The following is a 21,167-nucleotide window of genomic DNA, read 5'->3' on the forward strand; positions in this document are numbered from 1 at the left end:
GAGAAACACTTTAAATCAATTCAGCGTTTTTGTTTTTGTATCAAATTGGTATCGGCTGACACCAATTTGATACAGATATCGGTATCAGAGGTGGAAAAAAGTGGATGAAATGTGAATAAACTTTCTTTCAAATTGTACAGAAAGTCCAATTGGGAATCTAAATATAATGTAAAATAAAAAAACAAAGCATGAAGTCGCTCAGAGCACAAAACATAGAATTAGACTGAATAGATTCATCATTAAGGATCGGGCACATTGTCACAGATACCCTATCTGGAATTCTTATCAATATCAGGACCAATACAGATATTAACATCAGATTGTTGCATCTCTACACTTTTTCATTCAAGGTGGAATGAGTTAAGATGAAATTAAGGCGTCTGCAGAGTTTTGCATCAATTAGCCTCAGCAAAACGTAACAATGCTTGTCATGGGAACCGTCTGAGTCTTCGCTGAAACAGTTGACTGGTAACAATGTCCTGCTGTTCTCCGCATGGGACACTGAGAACAACCATTGTGAGTTAGCCCGTTAGCTTCCTAAAACATAATCATTGTCGTCATGCCAACAATGAGCCGGTGTACCTCAACCTTTTCCGAGGACAGCGTTGTTGTCAGACAGTGCCGCTGTTGTGCAACGTTACCTTTGCGTGTGTGTGCGTTTGCGGGGATCATTTTCTTGACACATACGACGTTGTGGGGACCCACGGCTCCTTGTGGGGACCCACGGCTCCTTGTGGGAACCTGTGTGGTCCCCGAGAAACACTGTTTTTGGAGTAGGGGGTAGATTTAGGACTAAGGGGTGAATTGAGTTTTGGTCCGGGTTAGGATTAGGTACGTAATGGTTAGAGTTACGATAATGGTAAGGTTTAGGCTGTAGAAATGAATGAAAGTCAATGGAAAATCCCCCACAAAGATAGCCACGTAAACGTGTGCGTGTGGCTTTAATGGGTGAAATGGATCCAGATGTCCAGAACATGGGGATTTCACAGCACCTTTGACCCAGTCCAAACTTTGAAATTGATTAGTTAAATAGCCTCTGTTGGCACACGATGTTCCAGCTGAGATGTTGAGCAGAAATGTCTTCCTGTTCCCAGAAACGAAGACCTGAAAGAGATGCTGGAGAGCAACAAGGAGTCCCTCAAACTGGAGGCCATGAAGAGAATTGTTCAAGTGAGTTTATTCTTATTTATTTGCCATTTTTACTTTTTTTTTTTTTTAGAAAAAACTACCACAACTACTATGTATGTATATATACTTACATATTTGTATTCCTTTTAGCTCATTTCTAAGGGGAAAAATGCATCTGACTTGTTTCCGGCGGTGGTGAAGAATGTCGCAAGCAAGAACATTGAGGTATGACACCATTGAGAAGCAGATGATTCATGTCATGTTGGCATGACTCACCATGTGGTTTCTGCTAGCGTGGCGCTACAACAAATTTCCTCATATAAAGCAAGAATTGGATCATGTGGATGGCTTAATTGAGTTGCGGCGTTATTATTGTCCATGCAGTGGATGACCTGATTAAATCAGGATATTTTAGAAAAAGCTGATTCTGTTTCAAATGTTTGTCTGTTTGGCCTCTGTAGATTTTTCTTTCATTTATATGACAACCAGGCCTTTTGCAATAAGCAATAAATCAATTAATTGCATGATAAATTAAATTAATTTGCATTGTTTGCTGTTTTTCTCTTTTCTCGCTTTCTACCAAAAACTGGATGACAAAAGTCTGCAATCTGTCATTTTTTTGGAAGGACAATTTTGTTTACAGAGACTTCATAATGAATTTTATTTTTTATTTATTTTGGATATTTAAAATGTCTTCCAGTTCCAGTATTAAATGTTCATTAGAATTTAAATTTTATTGATTTTTGAGAATGTGTTCTTGCATTATTATTATTATTATTATTATTATTATTATACCATTAACATTATATTGCTTGAAAATTGTCTCAAAGCAGCAATATTATCGTTTATCGCAATAACTCCTGGGACGATTTATCGTTCAGAAAGGTTTATTGTGACAGGCCTAATTACAACCACAAAATTCAATATGTTTTAATTAGATTTTTTTTAAACTTGAAAAGTAGTGCATCATACACAAAGATAACACATAGTTTTATCTTTCTTTTTTCTTTTTGGTTATATGACTCAAAACATGTTGCGAGTTTCTTTCATCCCGAGGACGGGCCTCGATATCCTCCCCGCGAAGCAGATTTTAGCAAATGACCAAACTCTAAGCAGCTGCTCCAGAAGGGGGTCCATGCCCAGAGCCTGTGAATATTGATTAGCAGCAGCAGAATAAATCACGATGCGCGGAGGGGGCTAGCCTGTGAGCAGGGGGCCAGAGGCCGGGCGCCGCGTACGAGTCATGGCGCCGAAGCAGCTGGGCGGCAGGGACCGGGGACAGGCCGGCGGATATAATTGGACAGAGTCGGTCTGCAGTCACATCTTCTCTCTCCTGCCTCGTCTGCACCAGCTGCTAGGGTTGTGTGAGGTCTTCTTACTTCATCTTGTCTCTCTCGTCTTTCCCCGGCTCTCTCCAGTGTGTATGTGTGTGTCTGTCTCTAAAAATGGCCTCCTCATCCTTGCTCGCCTCCCTCCCGTCTCTGCGAGCGGCCACAGAGTCGCACTAATTACTGCACAACCTGAAGAGTGGAAGTGCAGTTTGCTGACAGCTGCTGCCATTTCATATGAAAGCTTTTGATTTTTATTCTAATCATTTCTGCTCTGTGATTCCTACAAACCTTGAAGCTGTGTGTTTTGCTCTTTTTTTGGTCTAGATTTTCAAAGACTAAGTTATTTGTAGAAAAAAGTGTGTGTGTGTAATAGAGATTTGAATCTTCCAGTGTCTTTCTAATCCTGAAAGGGTCAGAATTTGATTCAGAAACAATTTAGCAGATTCTTGAGGGCAGATGGGTTGTGTCTCCTTTTTTCATGGTGAGTAATGCCATTAATTCCAGCAGTAATGACCAGGATGATGATTGAGAACTGTGGTGCTCTGCTGCTGGTCAATACGTGCTGGACTAGAACGCACAGGCCCGATTACTGGCTGAAGCTCTCCATGATTGTACCTGGAATGTAACCTTTCTCCTGACCTCCAACTAAAATCAACTCATAAATGGGATCAGTAGTTCCTCAAGCAAGTCGTCATTTTTCACAACACCTCTTCTTTCCGCTCTTCCGTCTCATTGTGAGGAAACGGCTCGGTTTGTTTCTAGAGCTCTAACGAGATTTGAGGCTGATTTTTAAATCTGTTTTTGTAAAGTTTTGACTTGCAGACACTGATTTTTAGAGGACTCTAATTTGTATTTCAGAGCTATAATTATTTAACAGCAATCTAAATATTCTAACAAAATGTTTTCACTAGGAGCTGAGGTGACGTCACACTGTGTGCGAGAGTGGACTGTGTTTGAAAAACTAAGACGATGACTACAAGGTGTAAAGGAGCAGTTTTATGTAAAATCAACTTTTTTGCGCTTTACGTCATGTTATTATAATGTGATTCGCTCATCAAAATCATATTAGGGGTGTTGCTTTGATTTTTCATGCTTGTTTGAGAAATCCTTTCATCTCCATGGCGACCATTCACCTGTTCAAAACACCTGCTTAGACCTAGCTGCTTCTTAAAGGCATAGCTTGTTCTTAGAGCTGCAGTTTCCAAGCTTCTGTCTCATAGCAGCCCTCCTACTCAGCTTCTTTAGACCAGCCAGCAGCAGTGAGCAAACACCTGAGTCCTCTACATGTTAGACTTTTTTTTTTTTTTGATTTACTTGTTTCTCATATTAGATTTCCTCTAGAAAATCCACTTAGGAGACAAAAATGACGCCGTCCGTTCTTAATCTTGGTGAGAACGGACGGCGTAATTATTGGTCTGTGACTTTCTTCTGTGTGCGGGTCAAAGGCTCCGGGTTCCCGTTCTGGGTCGGCACGTTTTTAGCTGATGACTAGGCGTAAATCATGGATTGAAAAGGTGTTTGCAAACCATGAACATCTGAAGACGAGGAAACCTTTTATAGCAACACTTTTTCCAGCCTGTTGAATAAATAGACTTCCAATGAAAAACAAAAAAACAAACTGTAGGAAAGCTGTCCTTTTTATCTCATACGTCATTGTCCATGTTTTCCATTTGATAACTCCAATCCAAGGCTTTTTAAGCGACTTTACAACCAACCACCAGTTTGTTTTCTTCTCTGACTTAAAACATGACATTTCTAAATGAACTCTTTCTTCTCTTTCATGTGTTGGGCAGCTGAAGAAGCTTGTGTACGTCTACCTGGTGAGGTATGCAGAGGAACAACAGGACTTGGCTTTGTTGTCAATAAGCACCTTTCAACGGGCCCTCAAGGTAACAATAGTCCAATCTGTGGCCTTTTCTTTGTCTGAAGCTTTATAAACACTGGAGTTTTATCAGGCAGATTGTTCTCCAACTTTTAAATAAATCCAAAGTGTTTCAACCGCCAAGTCATGTCCAAATGGTGTTACCGTCACACATCCATTTGGAACGCATTCTCACTCATTTCCACTCCTTGGGAAATGAAACTGGCCACACCAGTAAAGCAAAGAACTGCCTGGATTGGATATAAATTTAAGAAAATCATTGAGGTGTCACACCTTCATCCTGGTAGCTTTTTGTTTAGTGCTGCATAAACATGATTTAGAAGGTGGTAAGGTGTTGAAGCTATTGGGGAAGCCACTTGTTATGCATGTTTGCAATCATCACAATGCAGAGAGCCATTAACATGGCAGAGATGAGCACTTGTTTTTTTTATATTTTTTATACCTCCCCCAACATTACATGGCAGTTTGAAGCCCAGTAGTAAATCTAACCCTCCATTAGCTTGTGTTGCTAATGCTAATTAGCCAGGTCATTGAGTGAAACAAATCTTACTTGTTTCCTAAATGGATAAGATTTGAGATTTGAGATTTCTTTATCCCAGTTTGACTCTCCATCATTGTTTTTTTTTTCTTTCTCTCTCTTCACAATCGTCTGCTTCTTCAGTTTTTGCTCCATCTTGAATTATTTTCTGCAGAATTTTCATTTTGACCAACTTCACTTTGCTTCTATTTTCTTGTAAACATCTGATTTCAAAATCAGTAGAAATTAGCGTCAGTGCTACTTGTACCACAGTTTGAGAACCTGATATTAGAGATGAAAACAAAAATAACTTCTACTTTCTCCTTTCCCTCTTGACTCAAATATCACTGTCACTACAATGGACACGTTTTCACTTTTCTTCTTCATTTCTGCACCAGGATCCAAACCAGTTCATCCGAGCCAGTGCCTTAAGGGTCCTGTCCAGTATTCGCGTCCCGATTATCGTCCCCATCATGATGCTGGCCATCAAGGAGGCGGCCTCCGACCTTTCCCCTTACGTCAGGAAGACCTCTGCGCATGCTATCCAAAAACTCTACAGGTAGGATTTTGTACACAAACGGCCCTCATTGGTGGATATTCATCCCACATGGATTGATCCTTATTTTGCCACAAATTATTCATCTTTTAATAACTGTGACTTTGTTTTCAAAAGGGTTTTATAACCTCGTGGTCTTTCTTCATTAGTGGACAGGAAGTATGGTAAAGAGAGAAGTGGATGACTACAGGAAGTGGACAGAGTTGAGGATTGTAATGCATGGTAGCCATCTTTGGTGCACCTAAGTCTGCTTTACTTTTTGTTAAACTAAATACAGTAAGCGCTTTCAAAAATAAAGCAAACTTTATTCTCACTGCTGAAAACAGATTTTTATTCAATCTAGTTGGAAAGAACGAGCAAACTGGATTAGGCGATATCAAATTTTGTTGGACGATAAATTCTCCCAGAAATTATTGTGATAAACAATAATAACCCCTCAAGTTATGATACACAATAATTTACACCCAACATTCTTACAGAAAAAAACAAGAGTACTTCATTTGTTTAATTAAAAAACACTTCATTCATAGTTTATTGTTTAGCAGTTTAAAAAAATCAATTTTTTTGTAAATATAATCTTTGAAGTGTTTTGGGTTTTTTTTATGCCCACAAGTACTTTTGACTTGACATAATTTCCCCATGTGACCAAAATGTCAGAACATCACTGGTTAAGATGAAAAGCATGTTCACGTTTTTAAATCTCCTAGACACAGTCCAGACCTAAATACAATCAAGAAACTTTCGCGAGACTTGGGAAAAATAATGTTCAGATGCTCTCCATTAAGTCTGACTGAGCCATTCTGCGCGTAAGAGTGGACAAAATGATAGAAAGTTCTACAAAGCATCAAATTAGTGAGGCTGAATGAAAATCCTAAGCACACATATCAGATTTTGATTTGAAAAACATGTTCAAAATCACACATTTTGCTTCTTGTTTACAATCATCCATTACTCAAAATCCCAATAAAATACGTTCAGATATGTGGCTGTAACCAGTTCAGATTGTATCGATACAGACGCTAGGAGCTGCACTCTGACCACACAGTGCTGGTGATTTCATTTCGATTCTTTCATGTGAATAATCGCATCTCAACTGCTCACCGTTTGGCCCTTTTTAAAAGCGTTTCTCTTTTCCTCTCAGCTTGGACGCTGACCAGAAGGAGCATCTGATCGAAGTGATTGAGAAACTATTGAAAGACAAAAGCACGGTGAGTACCTGCCGCGCAGTTCGCCACGCAGGCCACCGGAGGGCGCCGGAGTCAAGCAAGTCCTCCGGCACCCCGGCTCATTCAGCAATGCCATGGTTTGTTAACACCCACTTAAACCCACACGTCTTCAGATGCTCCCTGTTAAGTGTCCATTTGGAAGGAATTTTCGCTCTGATGCTAGTGTCAGCTTAATTTTCTCGAAGGCCAGCTCCTCTTTTTTTCCTCTCCCCACCCCTATAAAGTAGACCTTAAATGAGCTGGATTCTGTGTTTAGAAACAACGCGGACGGCCCATTGGAAGCCAGCAGGCGGCACATTTCGCTTCGAGGAGGTCACCGCAAATACTAAAGGGTCTTTAAATGGCAATTTCAGATATGTAGATACAGGCTAGAGAGTACGCCGTGGGTTGTGTTTGCACGCGCAGATCGCGCAGTTTGTTGTGATTACGTATTCATAGAGTCCAACTATCATTATACAAACAAAACAAAACAGCTTAGGCCAAAAGGGAGGAGGTGTGGGGTGGGAGTGGTGGGTGGAAAGCCCGGTACCAGATGCAGAGCATATTTAGCCACCAAACGCTAACGAAGACAGATGACTTCTCCGTGCCGGAGCCCACATTGCGAGGCAGGGGACAGAGGGAAAGGGCAGCATCATCACACAGACACACAAGCGCATCAGTCGGTGATGAATGGCGGAAAAAAACCTAAACACAGCACATGCCTAATGTCTGTAAAGTAATGCATTTTTGTGATGCTAAGACCCGAGCTGTTCGAGGATCTTTTGGACTTGCAGCGGCGACGACAACAAAAGCCAACCATGTGAAATAACAGTTTACCTGTTAGCATGAGACAAAATGTCTAATGGTATATTGGAATATTTTTCGTTTTGATGACATGACCAGTAAAACCTTGACCTCCTGATTCCAGCTTTTAGCTGACTTCAATTTTCTCTCCATTGTGAGAAATCGACTTTTTTGAGCTTTACATCATGTTATAATGCTATCCCCTTAATCAAAAACATAGCTGGAGTGTGGCTTCAATTCTTTCATGCATGTCTAATAAATTCTTCGATCGACCGTGGCAAGTGAGTTCCCCACTCAGCTCCTTCAGACTAGCCAGCAGCAAGTAGCAAACACCTGGAGGAACTGCACATCTGCTGAGCTCATTATAAGAGCCACTTCTCAGAGCAACGCTGGTAAAAATGTTGTTAAAGGGTTAAGAGAGGAGCCATGGTTTGTCTTCCTGAAGGCGGAGTTTCAGAAAGAGTGAGATTTTAAAGAGGCAGAGGCCCAATTTCAAACCGTTAAATCAGAAAGTAACATTTATTTTAAGTCATATTTGATAAATATAGCATTTTACAACTGAAGGTAACGTAGTTACTTGATTGTGCTATAAAATTACACTATGTACCTGGAAAACACGTAATACTGTCCGTTAAAGAACTGCATTAAAAAAACAGTAGAAAAAACATTCAAAGTATTTTTTTCTGTCGTCTCTCCTCTGGTCAATCATTATTTCTATTTGAAGCAGAAGCAACAAACCTCGTTTGTGAGAGAAGTTGCAGTAAAACAAGCTTTTGCAACTTTACTAAAGTAAAGTAAAGCAACAAGCCAGGCAAACATAGACATTACCTAGCTAGCTAGCAAGCAGCTAGCTTTGTTAAAATATCAGTCTGTGTATATTCCCTAGATAATTCAGTTCCTTCCCTTCACTCTAAACTTTCCAAAAGGCTGCCAATGTTTCCAAATCCACCAGCTTCAATGACCGACAGTATGAAACTCTGAGGGGTAACACAGAACCACTGACTTCCATCCATCCATCCATTTTCTAACACCCTTGTCCCTTAGAGGGGGTCAAGAGGTGCTGGTGTCTATCTCCGGCTAACGTTCTGGGCGAGAGGCGGGGTACATCCTGGACAGGTCGTCAGTCTGTCGCAGAACCACTGACTTAACTCAGCCTTCTTGTTACCTGCTGAAAGTCTTGCTCTCTTTCTCTCTTTCGCAGCCTGATTAAGTCACAGACGAGTCTGAACCTGTTGCAGGAAGCACTGTTTTATTTGAAATGGCTTTTAATTTTTCTGTGCCTCCTCTGACTTCATCTGAACTAGTCAAGTAATACTGAAAAATTAGAGTCTTTCCTGGAGAAGCAACTGGATTCTTGAAAATATGTTGTGTTCACTGATTGGATAAAGACTGGATTTTTGAGTTTCCAAACAAGTCAAAAACTGTCTTGATTCTGATCTACAGCTGAGCTCTATGTGCATCGCTAATTAGCTGAATTACTTCAGATAACTTCCTAGTCTGTTTTTGGCTCATGTTGGCTGTTGTCCAACTTTCTGTTTTGTTTTAAGTTTTTTTTTTTTTTTTAATTTGGTCTTCTGGGAACTTTTTATAGAACTTTAACTGGATCAATTCTGTCTCTTTCATAATTGAGTTTTATCCAATCAAATCAAAAAGAACCAGTTAAGTGACATCTTTAAGTGATGCCACAGCTAAAATCCTACACAATCGCGTCTAGCTGTGTTGCAAGGTACATCTTTGTGTTTTGTAGCATTAAGTGGGATCATTTTTAGATTTCTATTTTAATTTCCGAGTTAAAATTTGACTTCAACTTTTCTTGTGTAAAAAAAGCCTTTTACTGTGTTAAGATATGAGAAGGGCTCCTCTACTTTTACGTTGTTAAGTTGAAGTACTTACTAAGGAAAAATTTGACTTCTTAATTTTCTTTTATTTTAACATTAATTTCAAGTATTCTTTTTTTCAGTGCTTTTCTTGTCACGACTGTAAAATTCCCAGAAGAAAGCAACTTTGACAAAACTTTACCAACTCTTCTTTATAGAGATGCACCGATCATCCCAGTGGCCGATACCGATATTTACTTTCGTTAAGGACTGTAACACATACTTTAAAAAAAAAAAGAAAAAAACATTCGTCCCTTGTTTTGAATCCAACAGGTAAGGAGAGAACTACAGGATCATTCCTGTTTATGCGTTAGATATTTAGAAGGGAGAAAAACGGAATCATTTTTGTGATTTACAGAAAATTTACCAATTAGAGATTATCAAGGAATAATTAGCTTTCCCTTGTGTGTTTGTGTGTTTTTTAAATCAGTTTGATATTTAAAGTAACCTTATAAAATTTCAGTCGTCTCACAATATTGCACAATAAGTCAAATTAACATCAGGTAAATGGTTAAACACTGTTAATCTGGTGGGTTTTTTTCTGGTGCTGAAACACCCGGTAGTTGCTCCGTGTGCGTCTTCGTCTCGCCCCCCTAACACACACCTTTGCTGGCGTTTAGCTAAACGCCCGTGGCACACGGCGGGCTGGTTGTAGGCAGGACGCTTTAAAGAGAAAATGGGGAGCGCCTGATGACAGAGACAACATAGGAGTTTGTGCAGCTGTTTTACCGTGATGGATCTATTATCCAGCCATTACAAGATAAATGATCGATCTCTCCCGTCCGTCCCCCGCCCTGCACCTTCTGCAAAATTGAAATGAGAACAGAAAGGGAGAGCAGGGCGGGGGTGGTGGGGTACTATGATTAGGGCCTAGGTGAGATGCCCATTAATTTAAGAGAAAAGAGAAGGGAGGATAGGAGGATAGGCCGACCCCATGCCGGGCCATCAATCAAAAAGGCGCGCGTTGTCTCTGACGTGATGACCCAGCACTCTCCGCCTCCCCGCCACCTTAATTAGAATTCATAGCAAAGTAGATGCAAGGAAACGCTTTGGGCCCCTTCATAATTTTATAGGAAATTTATTGTTATTAGAAGAACCATTTGCTTAGTGTGATTTTTCCATTACCGGCTTGTCACGCGGGGGTAGATAATATGGCCGGGGGACCGAGGGGGAGGCGGCGGCGTATGAACGCCACAGATTGGGGTGTCAGATTTGTTGATGGTGCGTGTAGTTTACCTTGGAGCCGGATCTAATCGGGGGCCTAGGGGTGGAGGTCAGTGGTCTTTGTCGGAAACGAGAGCTGGACGGTTACGGAGAGAGTAAGTGACACGGTAAAACGCTAGGTGGAAGTGTTGCTAAAACACAAAACTACAAAGGTTAAAATGTGAGGATTTGTGTCCTTTTTTTCACCACATGGCAACTTAAGAGTAAAAAAAAAACATCCCAGTTTAACTGTATTTACACAAATAAAAAAAAAAAAAAGATCTAAATGCTTTTATTTAAAGCATAAACTCTCATATTTCCACTACTGTGTAAAATAGTGTCACATATTGATTATTACAGCTTCAGTAATAGTGATTTCATCACTAATGGAACGATTTAGAATGAACTCGTTTGATAGATGCTGTCAGGCGCTCACTGTGCAGAATCTATTCTACTCTTCATACATTAAACTGACTTTAACAAACTGATTGATTTAATAGTTTAATCAGCTGATTAATAGATGGCTCCCAGTCAGAGGGAACCAATCAGAGCCACAATAAGTGCCTTAGCGCTGTCAATCAGGCTCATGTATGCTGGAACTCCTCTCCCACACGACATCAAGTTTTAAAATGGTTTTTATTCACTGTTCAATAATTACTACATTCAGTTAGCATAAATTCTTCCTGATTTTGTCTGATTTTTAGATGGCCATTTTTTAATTATAAATCATATATTATAACTATTGCCAGATTATACCATTTTTCATCACAATCCTCTCTTTTGATTGTAAGAAAATAAGTCATATTATACATGAATCACGTCAAATTTTATTTTATTCCCACAGTTCTTGTGGATTTTTTGCATCTTGTGAGAAACTTTTTCATTTCCCGCTATGCTAGCTTGAAAAACAAAACAGTTTGATGAATTTGACTGAATGCTAACCAGAAACTCAGCGTCAGCAAAAATAGTGTTTAAATCCTTTACTTTACCTAATATTTTATTCTTCAAAAGTCATTGAATAAAAAGGGAAACAAAAATTAAGATTAAAACATTTACAGGATTAATTTAAAAATGATTTCTTTCTCGTTTTTCTTCCAACTTTCCCACGGCGCCCCCTGGCGGCCCCTATTTTGAAAAACACCGACACAAAGCATTGGGTTAGTCAGAACAGAAGAAAAACTGTATTATGGTTCTTTTTGCTTTATTGTCACTTTATGTTGTGGTTTATTGATTCATATTTCACGTTGTCCTTCTCTTGGTCTCACTGTTGATCACAGAGGCAGCAGACATTTTGAAGTTGATGTGTTTGGGAGAGCAGGGCGTTGCTAGCAGACAACAAACTAATTAAACGGTTGATAATTGGTTCTCTTCGCCACCGCTTCGGCCTTTGCCTGCGCTCTCTTCAATAAAGTGTTTTTGCTTGTATTGTTGTTTTAATTATCATCCAACTTCTTTAAGGGGCTAAAAGAGTTTATTGTAATCAGAGCTGTAAATTGCTATTATGTGGACTGAAATTGCAGCCGCACTAAAAAGTTTGCAACAAGAGTCATACGTAACGGCGCTTTATTTCTCTAGAGTCCCTAAATTGTTGCTTGTTCAAGAGATGAAGTAATTGTACAATTTATCTGAGGAGAAAGCCGCTTGAAATGTTCATAACCTAAATTAACAGATTTAACTGGAAATAAACGTTACACTTAAATGGCAAACAGAAAAAAGAGAAGAAAAAAAAACCCATGTCTCCAGAGTTTCTTTTTAACGGAGTGAAATCTGTCCTCCAGCTGGTGGCCGGCAGTGTGGTGATGGCCTTCGAGGAGGTGTGCCCGGACCGCATCGACCTGATCCACAGAAACTACAGGAAGCTGTGTAACCTGCTGGTGGACGTGGAGGAGTGGGGCCAGGTGGTCATCATCAACATGCTGACGCGCTACGCCCGGACGCAGTTCACCAGCCCCTGGAAGGAGGTGAGAGGCGCGGTGTAACTTAACTTACTGTTAAGTTTAAAACACTTACCAGACAGGTTTAGAACTGGTACGTTTAAAACCAGTTTGGTTTTCTTTCGTTCTTTGAAGGGTTTTAAGACCCCAGTATTCCACAGCCTGTAATTATCCAGTTAAATTTTTCTTTTTGGGAGTATCAAATGCCAAAACGTTTCAGGACGAAACAGAATCCGCTTGACCCAAAATCGTGAACTGCGAGGAATACTTTTGGTTATAAATGACTTAAATATGACTTTTACTAATGATTGTGACAATATGATGAATATTTCACACAGTCTTCTTATTGGCCTCATCTTTAAATCGCCAATGTTGTCTACTGAATCCTCACACGGCCTTGGCGTGCCGCTCAGGCGATGTCACAGTCTGACAGCGAGGAAGTGGGACAGGTGTTCTGTCAGACTGTCAGTTCAAGAAACGCACATGGGGTCAGTGGATGTGCGAAGCTGGTGGAGATTTTCTCCAAAAGACTTGGCAGCTTAAAATGCTAAGAAATGGATGCTGTGGTGGCGCGGGGGTAAAGCACCGACCATGTGTGGAGGCCTTTACTATCGCAGGTTCGAGTCCCGGCCTGGTAACCTTTGCTGCATGTTTTCCCCCCTCTCTCTTTTCTGTCTTACCTCTCTCAAATAAAGGCCAGCTGATCCAAAACCTTAAAAAAAGAAAAAAAAAACATAATATGCTGTGAAAAGACAAAGTTTTCATTTTTTTATTTGTGTATTTAATTTTTTTTTTTTTGCATTTCACAATTTTCTCACCCTTTATTTTGACTTATTAAGTAAAATCCCAATTAGAAAAACAATGTTTCTGATTGCGACAGCATCATTGATTCTCCAAGAATCCAAGAATGTCAAAGAAGCGTTAACATTTAAGCTTTAAATGTCAAAGCTTAATGACATTTACTCCTTTACAAAATGTTTTGGTGTACATTAGCATCTTGTATGAATGTATTCATTTTTAAATTTTAGGACGGCATTTTCGACGAGAACGAGAAAGCCTTCTACGACTCCGACTCCGAGGAGAAACAAGGCCAGAGAGAAGCGAAGCCGTACATCATGGATCCAGATCACAGGCTGCTGCTGAGGAACACCAAGCCTCTTCTGCAGAGCAGGAACACTGCTGTGAGTTCACACACACCCACAACACCTCCTGTTGGAGAACCATCTGAAATAACCTCATCCTACAGGAACATGTAATGTAAACGTCTGCGCTGGAACTCAGCAGTAATTTTCCATTTCCATCACACTATCAATGTTTCGAGGGCAGAAAATAGAGGAAACGGGAGCTGTTTTATGCTGCTAATGATCAACGGTAACAGCGATGCGTTTTCATTTTTATTGTCGACAATAATCATGGAGGGGAAATTTTAAACCGTCTACAACTTTACTGGTTTCCGTCTGTTACAGTTTTTCATTTTTGAATGTTGTAAAAGATGATTGCAGTGACTTTCTATTAATGACGCTAATATGGAATGAATAAAATAGCAGTACCACAGTTGGCCACTAGAGGCTGTCCAGAAAATGTCTCTGATTGAAATGATGCACAAAAAAACTTATCCTGTGGTGATCAATGGTTCATTTATCATGATGATGGAAAAAAAACGCTGCAATAATTGTTTATTTTGGTGTTGTTGTTTTTGTAATCTTCATTGTTTTTGGGTGTAAAAACTTTCTCCAAAAATGAAGCTTAGCCCTTATCAAATAAACAAATTCACTTTTCCAGTTATATTAAAAAGGGCAACTAGACACAACAGAGAAATATAAAAAATGAAGAATTTAAAAAATGGATCACAATAATTGCTGTCAATCTTTTTCTGAAGTGTAACCAACCAGACAGGCATGTCTAAATGGATAAAACACAAAATTCATCAAACTTATTAATAACAATATGAGCAACTATAGTAACTTATGATTTTTATTTTTAGACACACAACCCTCCTTTATCCCATTTTTGTTCTTGCACATCTCTTAGTGAACCTAAGACAAAAAAAAAAAAAAAAAAAAGGAAAACTGATTACAGATTTCCATCAACCAGGAGTCTCAAGGTCTGTGTCTCAGTGTAGCAGCGGGAGGAAAAATGCTCCCAAATGAAAGTGTTGATTAAAATGTGACATGCTGTGTCTTTACTCGTGACAGCGCAGTGACATCCTCCATCTTCATAGCTGCCTCGGGCCTTTCATTCTGCCTCCCCACGACGGACACGCGTCTTCCTGCTATTTAAAGCTCCCCCTGAAAAATTACCTTGTATCTTGAGTGCTTTTGTGGAATGTTTTCAGTGTGTTGATGTGTTCTGGTAAAGGACGAATCTGTAAAAAAAATAAAAATAAAGCAAGCAGACTTTGTTTAATGATTTACTGTTTGGTTGTTGTTGTTGTGTGTTCAGGTTGTGATGGCTGTTGCTCAACTTTACTGGCATCTCGCCCCTAAACACGAAGTGAGCATCGTCACTAAATCCCTAGTTCGACTGTTGAGAAGCCACAGGTAACTAAAAAAAACCCTTCTTACTATTTGGTATGGTGTTTAAAAAAAAAAAAGAAGGTGAAATGTAAAGGTAGCTCTGCTATGACGGCGTATTGGAGGACTAAAAAAAGAGGAGATAATTTCTGCCAAAAAACTCAGAAATTTTGAGATTAATCTCAGAAATTTTCAAGAAAAAAACAAGGACACTTTCTGAGCACAAAAAGTTGAGAATGTCTTTACTTTAACAAAAAAAATTCAAATTTCTTTTCTTGAAAATATTACAATTTTGACACTTTTTTTTTTTAGCCCAGAGAATTTTCTTGTTTTTTGTTTTTTTTTCTTGAAAACTTCTGAAATCCTTCAAAATTGCAGAGTTTCTTTCTTGCAAATTCACAACTTTTGGAGCTTTGAGAATTTCTTTGTCTTTGTCTTGAAAATTACTGAGTTTTATTTTCTCTCGAATTTGCAACTTTGAGCCCAGAGAATTTCCTGTTTTTCTTTCTTTCTTTTTTTTTTTACTTGAAAACTTTTAAAATTAATAAAAATTTCAGATTTGTTTTACAACTTTTGCAGCTCTGAGAATTTCCTTGTATTTTGCTCAAAAACTTCTGAAATGAATACAATTTCTACGTTTTCTTCTCTCAAATGTAAAAACCTTCGGAGCTCTGAGAATGTCCATGTTCTTGAGGGGTTTTTTTCCTGCAAATTCACAACTTTTGGAGCTCTGAAAATTTCCTTATCTTTTTCTTGAAAATTTTTGAGAGTAACCTAAAACTTTCTGAGATTAATCTTGAAACTTCTGAGTTTTTTTGGCAGACATTTGCTCCTCTTTTGTTTCTCTCTACGATGGCCCTAATGTGCCGTTGTACTCTGCAGTCTCTGCACCTTAAGGTTGTTTTCCTTCTTGTTCTCGTGCAGAGAGGTCCAGTACGTCGTGCTGCAGAACATCGCCACCATGTCCATTCAGAGGAAGGTGAGGCTGTTCACAAAACATTATAACAATCAATTCCTTTTATTGCTTTCCCAATAAGTTATTTTTTTCTTTTAATTTGTCTCGAGCAGGGGATGTTTGAGCCGTACATGAAGAGTTTCTATGTCAGGTCCACAGACGCCACCCACATAAAAACACTGAAGGTAACAGATTCCTGCTTTATTGCAAACAACATGAGTTTAAAGTGAACCTAAATGACAAGCACTAATTATTTTACTGCTTGAAACTGTGTTGCTTGGTAACCTGTAGGAAAAATTTAAACATATGGAGCAGATTGGTATAGCAAACTGCGCCTATTCATAAATTGTTTGACTATTTAATTCATTATAATGTTTCTAAGTTTGTTAGGGGATTAGTTTTCAGGTGAATCAAAATTAACATTTAAATTTGAAGAGCATGACATTTTCAAAATCATTAATATTCATTGTTTTTTTGTTATATACTGTAATTCTGCAGGTAAATTAATAGTTTTGTGTTAATTTGTGTTAATTTTGCCTACCAATTGATTAGAGGTCAAATCCTCATATACATGCTGTACATATCATAAAATTGAATTTACCAGTTAATATCTTAAAGATCACAAGTGTACATACAGAAAAACATGGCCTGTAAGGTCACTCTGTGAGGAGGAAACTCAAATCCTCCAAAAGAAACATCAAAAAGTCAGATTGCAGTTTGGAAATACAGAGTGACAAAGACCTTTATTTTTGGAGACAAGTCCTGAGATCTGATGAAACTAAAGTGGAACTGTTTGTTTTTTTCTCTCATTATTGTGACATTTAGCAAACAGAAATAATTTTGATAATTCAAACGGACCTAAAACAAGAGAAGTTCGATCTGATTTAACTTCAGACTTTAAGAAAAGATGTGTATGTTCTTTTATTCTGTGTGTGTAAACTTCTGGTTTCCACAGTGTTTTTGTATTTCACAAAATCCCACTCCACTTCTTTACCCCACTTTCCGATAATCAAGTTCCTCTCCCGATTTTTACAGTTGGAGATCCTAACTAATCTCGCCAACGAAGCCAACATTTCCACCATCCTGAGGGAATTCCAGGTTTGTTGGTTCTCTTAAAGTATTGTCTTCAGTAACCAAGGCTTTCCTTTCCTCAACGTTCTTCTCACGGTTCCGATCGCACTCCAGACCTACGTGAAGAGCCAGGACAAGGCGTTTGCTGCCGCTACCATCCAGGCCATCGGCAGGTGTGCCACCAACATCTCCGAAGTCACGGACACCTGCCTCAACGGCCTGGTGCTGCTGCTTTCCAACAGAGACGGTAGGAAAATGCGCAGCCGCGTGCAGCCTCGCGCGTTCGTCTCCGGGGCGACCGTTGTTAGTTGCTTGGCTTGTTTCGACAGAGACGGTCGTGGCCGAGAGCGTGGTGGTCATCAAGAAGCTGCTGCAGACTCAGCCCACCCAGCACTGTGACATCATCAAGCACATGGCCAAGCTCTTCGACAACATCACCGTATGTGACGTCGTCATCACTAGCTGCGTTTCCACTGCCAATGTGCCCAAATCTTTGTCGATATTCTGCTAGTGTCAAAAGAACACAGGTTTCAATATGCTTGTTCACGTGATAAGTTATTAAAAAATCATGGCTGATTTTGATGTAAACAGTTACATGAGATGTATTCATACTTCAGCCATCAGAGGAATGCTGGAGTCTTATTCAAGCGTTGGAGCGACAAGCCTCTCATACTTTGGAGCCGCTACATATGCGGCCTTTTGGAGAAAATTGTAGTCAGCCATTTTACAGAAGAGCTATGGATTCTACACGTTCGAATGACACAACACTTTTCATGAGCTGTGTGATGCTGTGAGAGCTCTGCGGGAGCCAGGTGCATATTGTTGCAAAAACAAAACAAACCGTCATCCTCCTAGAAGACCACTTCCTGGTCGCCTTCTTCATCTTTTTCAGCAGTAGCAACATCCAGCTGTTGATCACGTGACTCGTGTGATGCGAAAAAAGTGTTTCCATTGCAGTTTTGCAATATGCACATCCATTTTGATATGGCTGAAAAACCGCCTCATCCTAGTGCAATAACTATTTAGAAAAAATTAAGTGTTTTCGAAACACAAATTCATTTTCGGAATTTTAATTTGCGGCATTCTGTGGCTGATTGAAAAGCAGCTATTGATGAACTTTGCTGTTAAACAGCGTAAGGACAGGTGGCCACTTTGCTTCCATCTTTCACTTTAACTCGGCAGGTTCCCATGGCTCGGGCCAGCATCCTGTGGCTGATGGGAGAGTACTGCGAGAGGGTGCCGAAGATAGCGCCGGACGTACTCCGAAAGATGGCGAAGACTTTCACTGCTGAGGAAGATATCGTAAAGCTGCAGACGGTCAACTTGGCGGCGAAGCTGTACCTGACCAACTCGAAGCAGGTGCAGAAGGTTTCCACCGGAAGGAAAACCCGTTGACAAATTTCTGATGCTGACCTTAGATCTTTCAAACAAGTATCAAATATTTTCAACTATGTAACTGTAGCTTATAGTTACAGCATGCGAATCACGACGTGGGTGAATGAGAGATGATGTTGAAGTCATGAATGAACAGGAAGTGCTTTTTTTTTTGAGATAAGACGGAATCACCTTTGTAAAATTTGCAGAGGCTACGTTAGTAACGAGAGAATGTCGGAGACAAGTTAAACTATCGACTGACCTACGACGTCACATTCCTGCCAAAAACAGTGAAGAGACTGTTAAGCAATCACAATAAAGAATATAATATATTAATACCGCATAAATAATATCACTACATTATTTATATGGTAGTTTGGGTCCTTCACTAATTTGGAAAAAATAAGTTTTTTGGTTTCTAACAGGCTAGCTGTTGCCCAGGGATGACCTGGTTGAAAATGAAACGATTCCAGTTACCAGATAGTTTCTTGATGCATCTCTACTAAAAATCATGTTCATCTACCGTACTGGCAATTTATTTACAAACATGTGGATTAGCCAAATAAAAATATACAATTTTCAATATAAATCCTTTTTTAAAGAATTGTAAGGTTACTGTTGTTATGACAGTTTAATGTTAGTGTTTAATTTCCTCTCTTTCTGTCTCATCCATCATTTCTGACAGAAAACTCTTACAACCATTCATGTTCTTCCTTTAAGCAGAAGAGTCGTATACCAAAAAATTTTCAAAAATCTGTTTTAACAATTTTTTTTTGAAAACTAGGAAGATAAAAGCGTTGGAAAATTTAGCTAAATATTGATGCTATTTGCACTTTGTGCAGACAGAAGCACTAAAGCCCCCAGCAGCAACAGGAACCTTTCTTTTCAGTAGATCACATTGTGCACGAATCAGCTCTAGGTCCTACCTCTCCTTTCACTCCCAGACCAAGCTGTTGACCCAGTACATTCTGAACCTCGGCAAATACGACCAGAGCTACGACATTCGAGACCGGACACGCTTCATCCGACAGCTGATCGTGCCCAGCGAGAAGAGCGGCGCCCTCAACAAGTACGCCCGCCGCATCCTGCTGGCCTCCAAGCCGGCGCCGGTCCTCGAGTCCGCTTTCAAAGGTACTTCACCCACACGTCGTTTTAACCTCTAAGCCGTATTTATGAAACGTATTAGGCCTCCTAAGCCACTTTTCTAGGTGCGATTAAATCCATTACTTTCTCCTGCCTGTTTTTCTTAAGCCAGAAGAGAATCTCTGAATATGAATTAGGGGAAGCTTTACTTCAAATTGAGTGGCTCTGTTTCCAGTGGATTCAGGCGGCGCTTTCATTATTCTGGTGTGTGTGTCTCTTTGAAGGGCAGTTAGGTCAGACCCCTTTACCTTGGACTAATGAGATGGGTAAATTATCGAGCCGGCGCAAACCTTTGTTGAGACACCGGGAGGTGGAGGAAAAAAAACCCTTCATTTTCTCTCTTCCTCCTTGACAAAATGGACGAAACAGCCTCCTGTAACATTAAAATTCACAGGCAGTTTGCACCCACTGGATGTTTATGGATGGCCTTATTCACTCCTGTCATTCTTAATATTCGCAAGTGAAGTTTTCTTCTTTTTTTTTCTCTTTTCTATCAAACAAAGGAGCACTGTTTTTTTTCTTATTTCGCCCTCTAAGGACAAAAGCACTCGTTATCCTGTTGCTCACAGAGAAAAAGTAATGGGTGATTGTGGTGATTAACGACAAAAACAATTATTCCTCGACACCCAATCACCGACTTCTTCACTGACAACTGAGCTTCTTGCTAATTTGTGTCGGATTTCTTGGACTTCCTTTCATTTTCCTTCCCGCTGCGTTCAGACAGAGACCGTTTCCAGCTGGGGACCCTCTCCCACAGCCTGAACATCAAAACCACCGGCTACCAGGAGCTGTCCGACTGGCCAGCGGTGGCACCGGATCCGTCTGTGAGGAACGTGGAAGTGATCGAACCGGTACGGTTTTTATCAGAAACATTTCTCATTCAGCAGTTTTTGACGTATTCAAGTTACTCCAGCAGTAAACTGTAATAGGTACACCTTCAGATACATTGAATTCAGTTAAATACAAATATTTCATGTCATCATCATCATCAGCCATGTTAATTTTTATTGTCATATTTAACATACAGACAATTCAGGGATGAAAAAGAAATAAACATTTGGAGCATCTATGTTTCTCACCAGCTCAATAGTTAAATTGTCACCTACTTTCTTGAACGTTTGTGTATTTTCCCGTTTTACTCTAAATGTATCTTACCCCAACAGGCTTAAAAATAATAATAAGGTTGTGAAAAATATGTATTTAATGGAGAAAGTAAAAACTGGGTGTGAGTAGCCTGATTGACAGCACTAAGACCCTCCTCCTGGCTCTGATTGGTTGTTGCTGATGGGGAGCGGTGCATTTCTGCAGATGGCAGCAGGAGCATCGAGGAGGCAGTGGAGCTCTTTTTCGTAGATTATCTGTCCCATGCTGTCAGGACATAGTGACAGTTTTAACAAATATTTTAGAAGATACATAGTTTTACTGTAAGCTTTAGCTATCTAATTGGCGATAATATGGAGTCCTGTCCAGTTCGTGTCGCCTGTTTAATAGACGATCCAAGAGGGAATGAAGGATTTACATTTGTACTTTAAAGTATTTGTCCATAACGTGCTTTGGATTGCACAAAGCTCAAAACACGGCATCAGATAACATCCACAAAGTGAAAGTTGATTAACACCCACTGCTGAAAGCCAGGAGAAAAATGTCTGGAGATACAAAATTTGCTGCTCATCC

The 21,167-nt window shown here is 39.7% G+C and overlaps 1 protein-coding gene across 2 annotated transcripts in view; it reads left to right on the plus strand.

The window, feature by feature from the left end:
* ap3b1a (adaptor related protein complex 3 subunit beta 1a) overlaps nucleotides 1–21,167 on the plus strand; it is a 60,313-nt gene that overhangs the window by 4,222 nt on the left and 34,924 nt on the right. For both annotated transcript variants that reach the window (XM_032570757.1, XM_032570756.1), the window contains exons 2-17: nucleotides 1,095–1,170; nucleotides 1,279–1,353; nucleotides 4,253–4,348; nucleotides 5,257–5,417; nucleotides 6,556–6,622; nucleotides 12,282–12,464; nucleotides 13,466–13,618; nucleotides 14,880–14,977; nucleotides 15,875–15,929; nucleotides 16,019–16,090; nucleotides 16,941–17,003; nucleotides 17,091–17,223; nucleotides 17,306–17,415; nucleotides 18,159–18,335; nucleotides 19,295–19,481; nucleotides 20,214–20,344. In XM_032570757.1, coding sequence (XP_032426648.1) covers nucleotides 1,095–1,170; nucleotides 1,279–1,353; nucleotides 4,253–4,348; nucleotides 5,257–5,417; nucleotides 6,556–6,622; nucleotides 12,282–12,464; nucleotides 13,466–13,618; nucleotides 14,880–14,977; nucleotides 15,875–15,929; nucleotides 16,019–16,090; nucleotides 16,941–17,003; nucleotides 17,091–17,223; nucleotides 17,306–17,415; nucleotides 18,159–18,335; nucleotides 19,295–19,481; nucleotides 20,214–20,344 — 1,837 coding nt within the window. The remainder of the gene's footprint in view (nucleotides 1–1,094; nucleotides 1,171–1,278; nucleotides 1,354–4,252; nucleotides 4,349–5,256; nucleotides 5,418–6,555; nucleotides 6,623–12,281; nucleotides 12,465–13,465; nucleotides 13,619–14,879; nucleotides 14,978–15,874; nucleotides 15,930–16,018; nucleotides 16,091–16,940; nucleotides 17,004–17,090; nucleotides 17,224–17,305; nucleotides 17,416–18,158; nucleotides 18,336–19,294; nucleotides 19,482–20,213; nucleotides 20,345–21,167) is intronic.

This window comes from Xiphophorus hellerii, chromosome 8 (genome assembly GCF_003331165.1).
Source record: "Xiphophorus hellerii strain 12219 chromosome 8, Xiphophorus_hellerii-4.1, whole genome shotgun sequence".
Classification (NCBI taxonomy): Eukaryota; Metazoa; Chordata; class Actinopteri; order Cyprinodontiformes; family Poeciliidae; genus Xiphophorus; species Xiphophorus hellerii.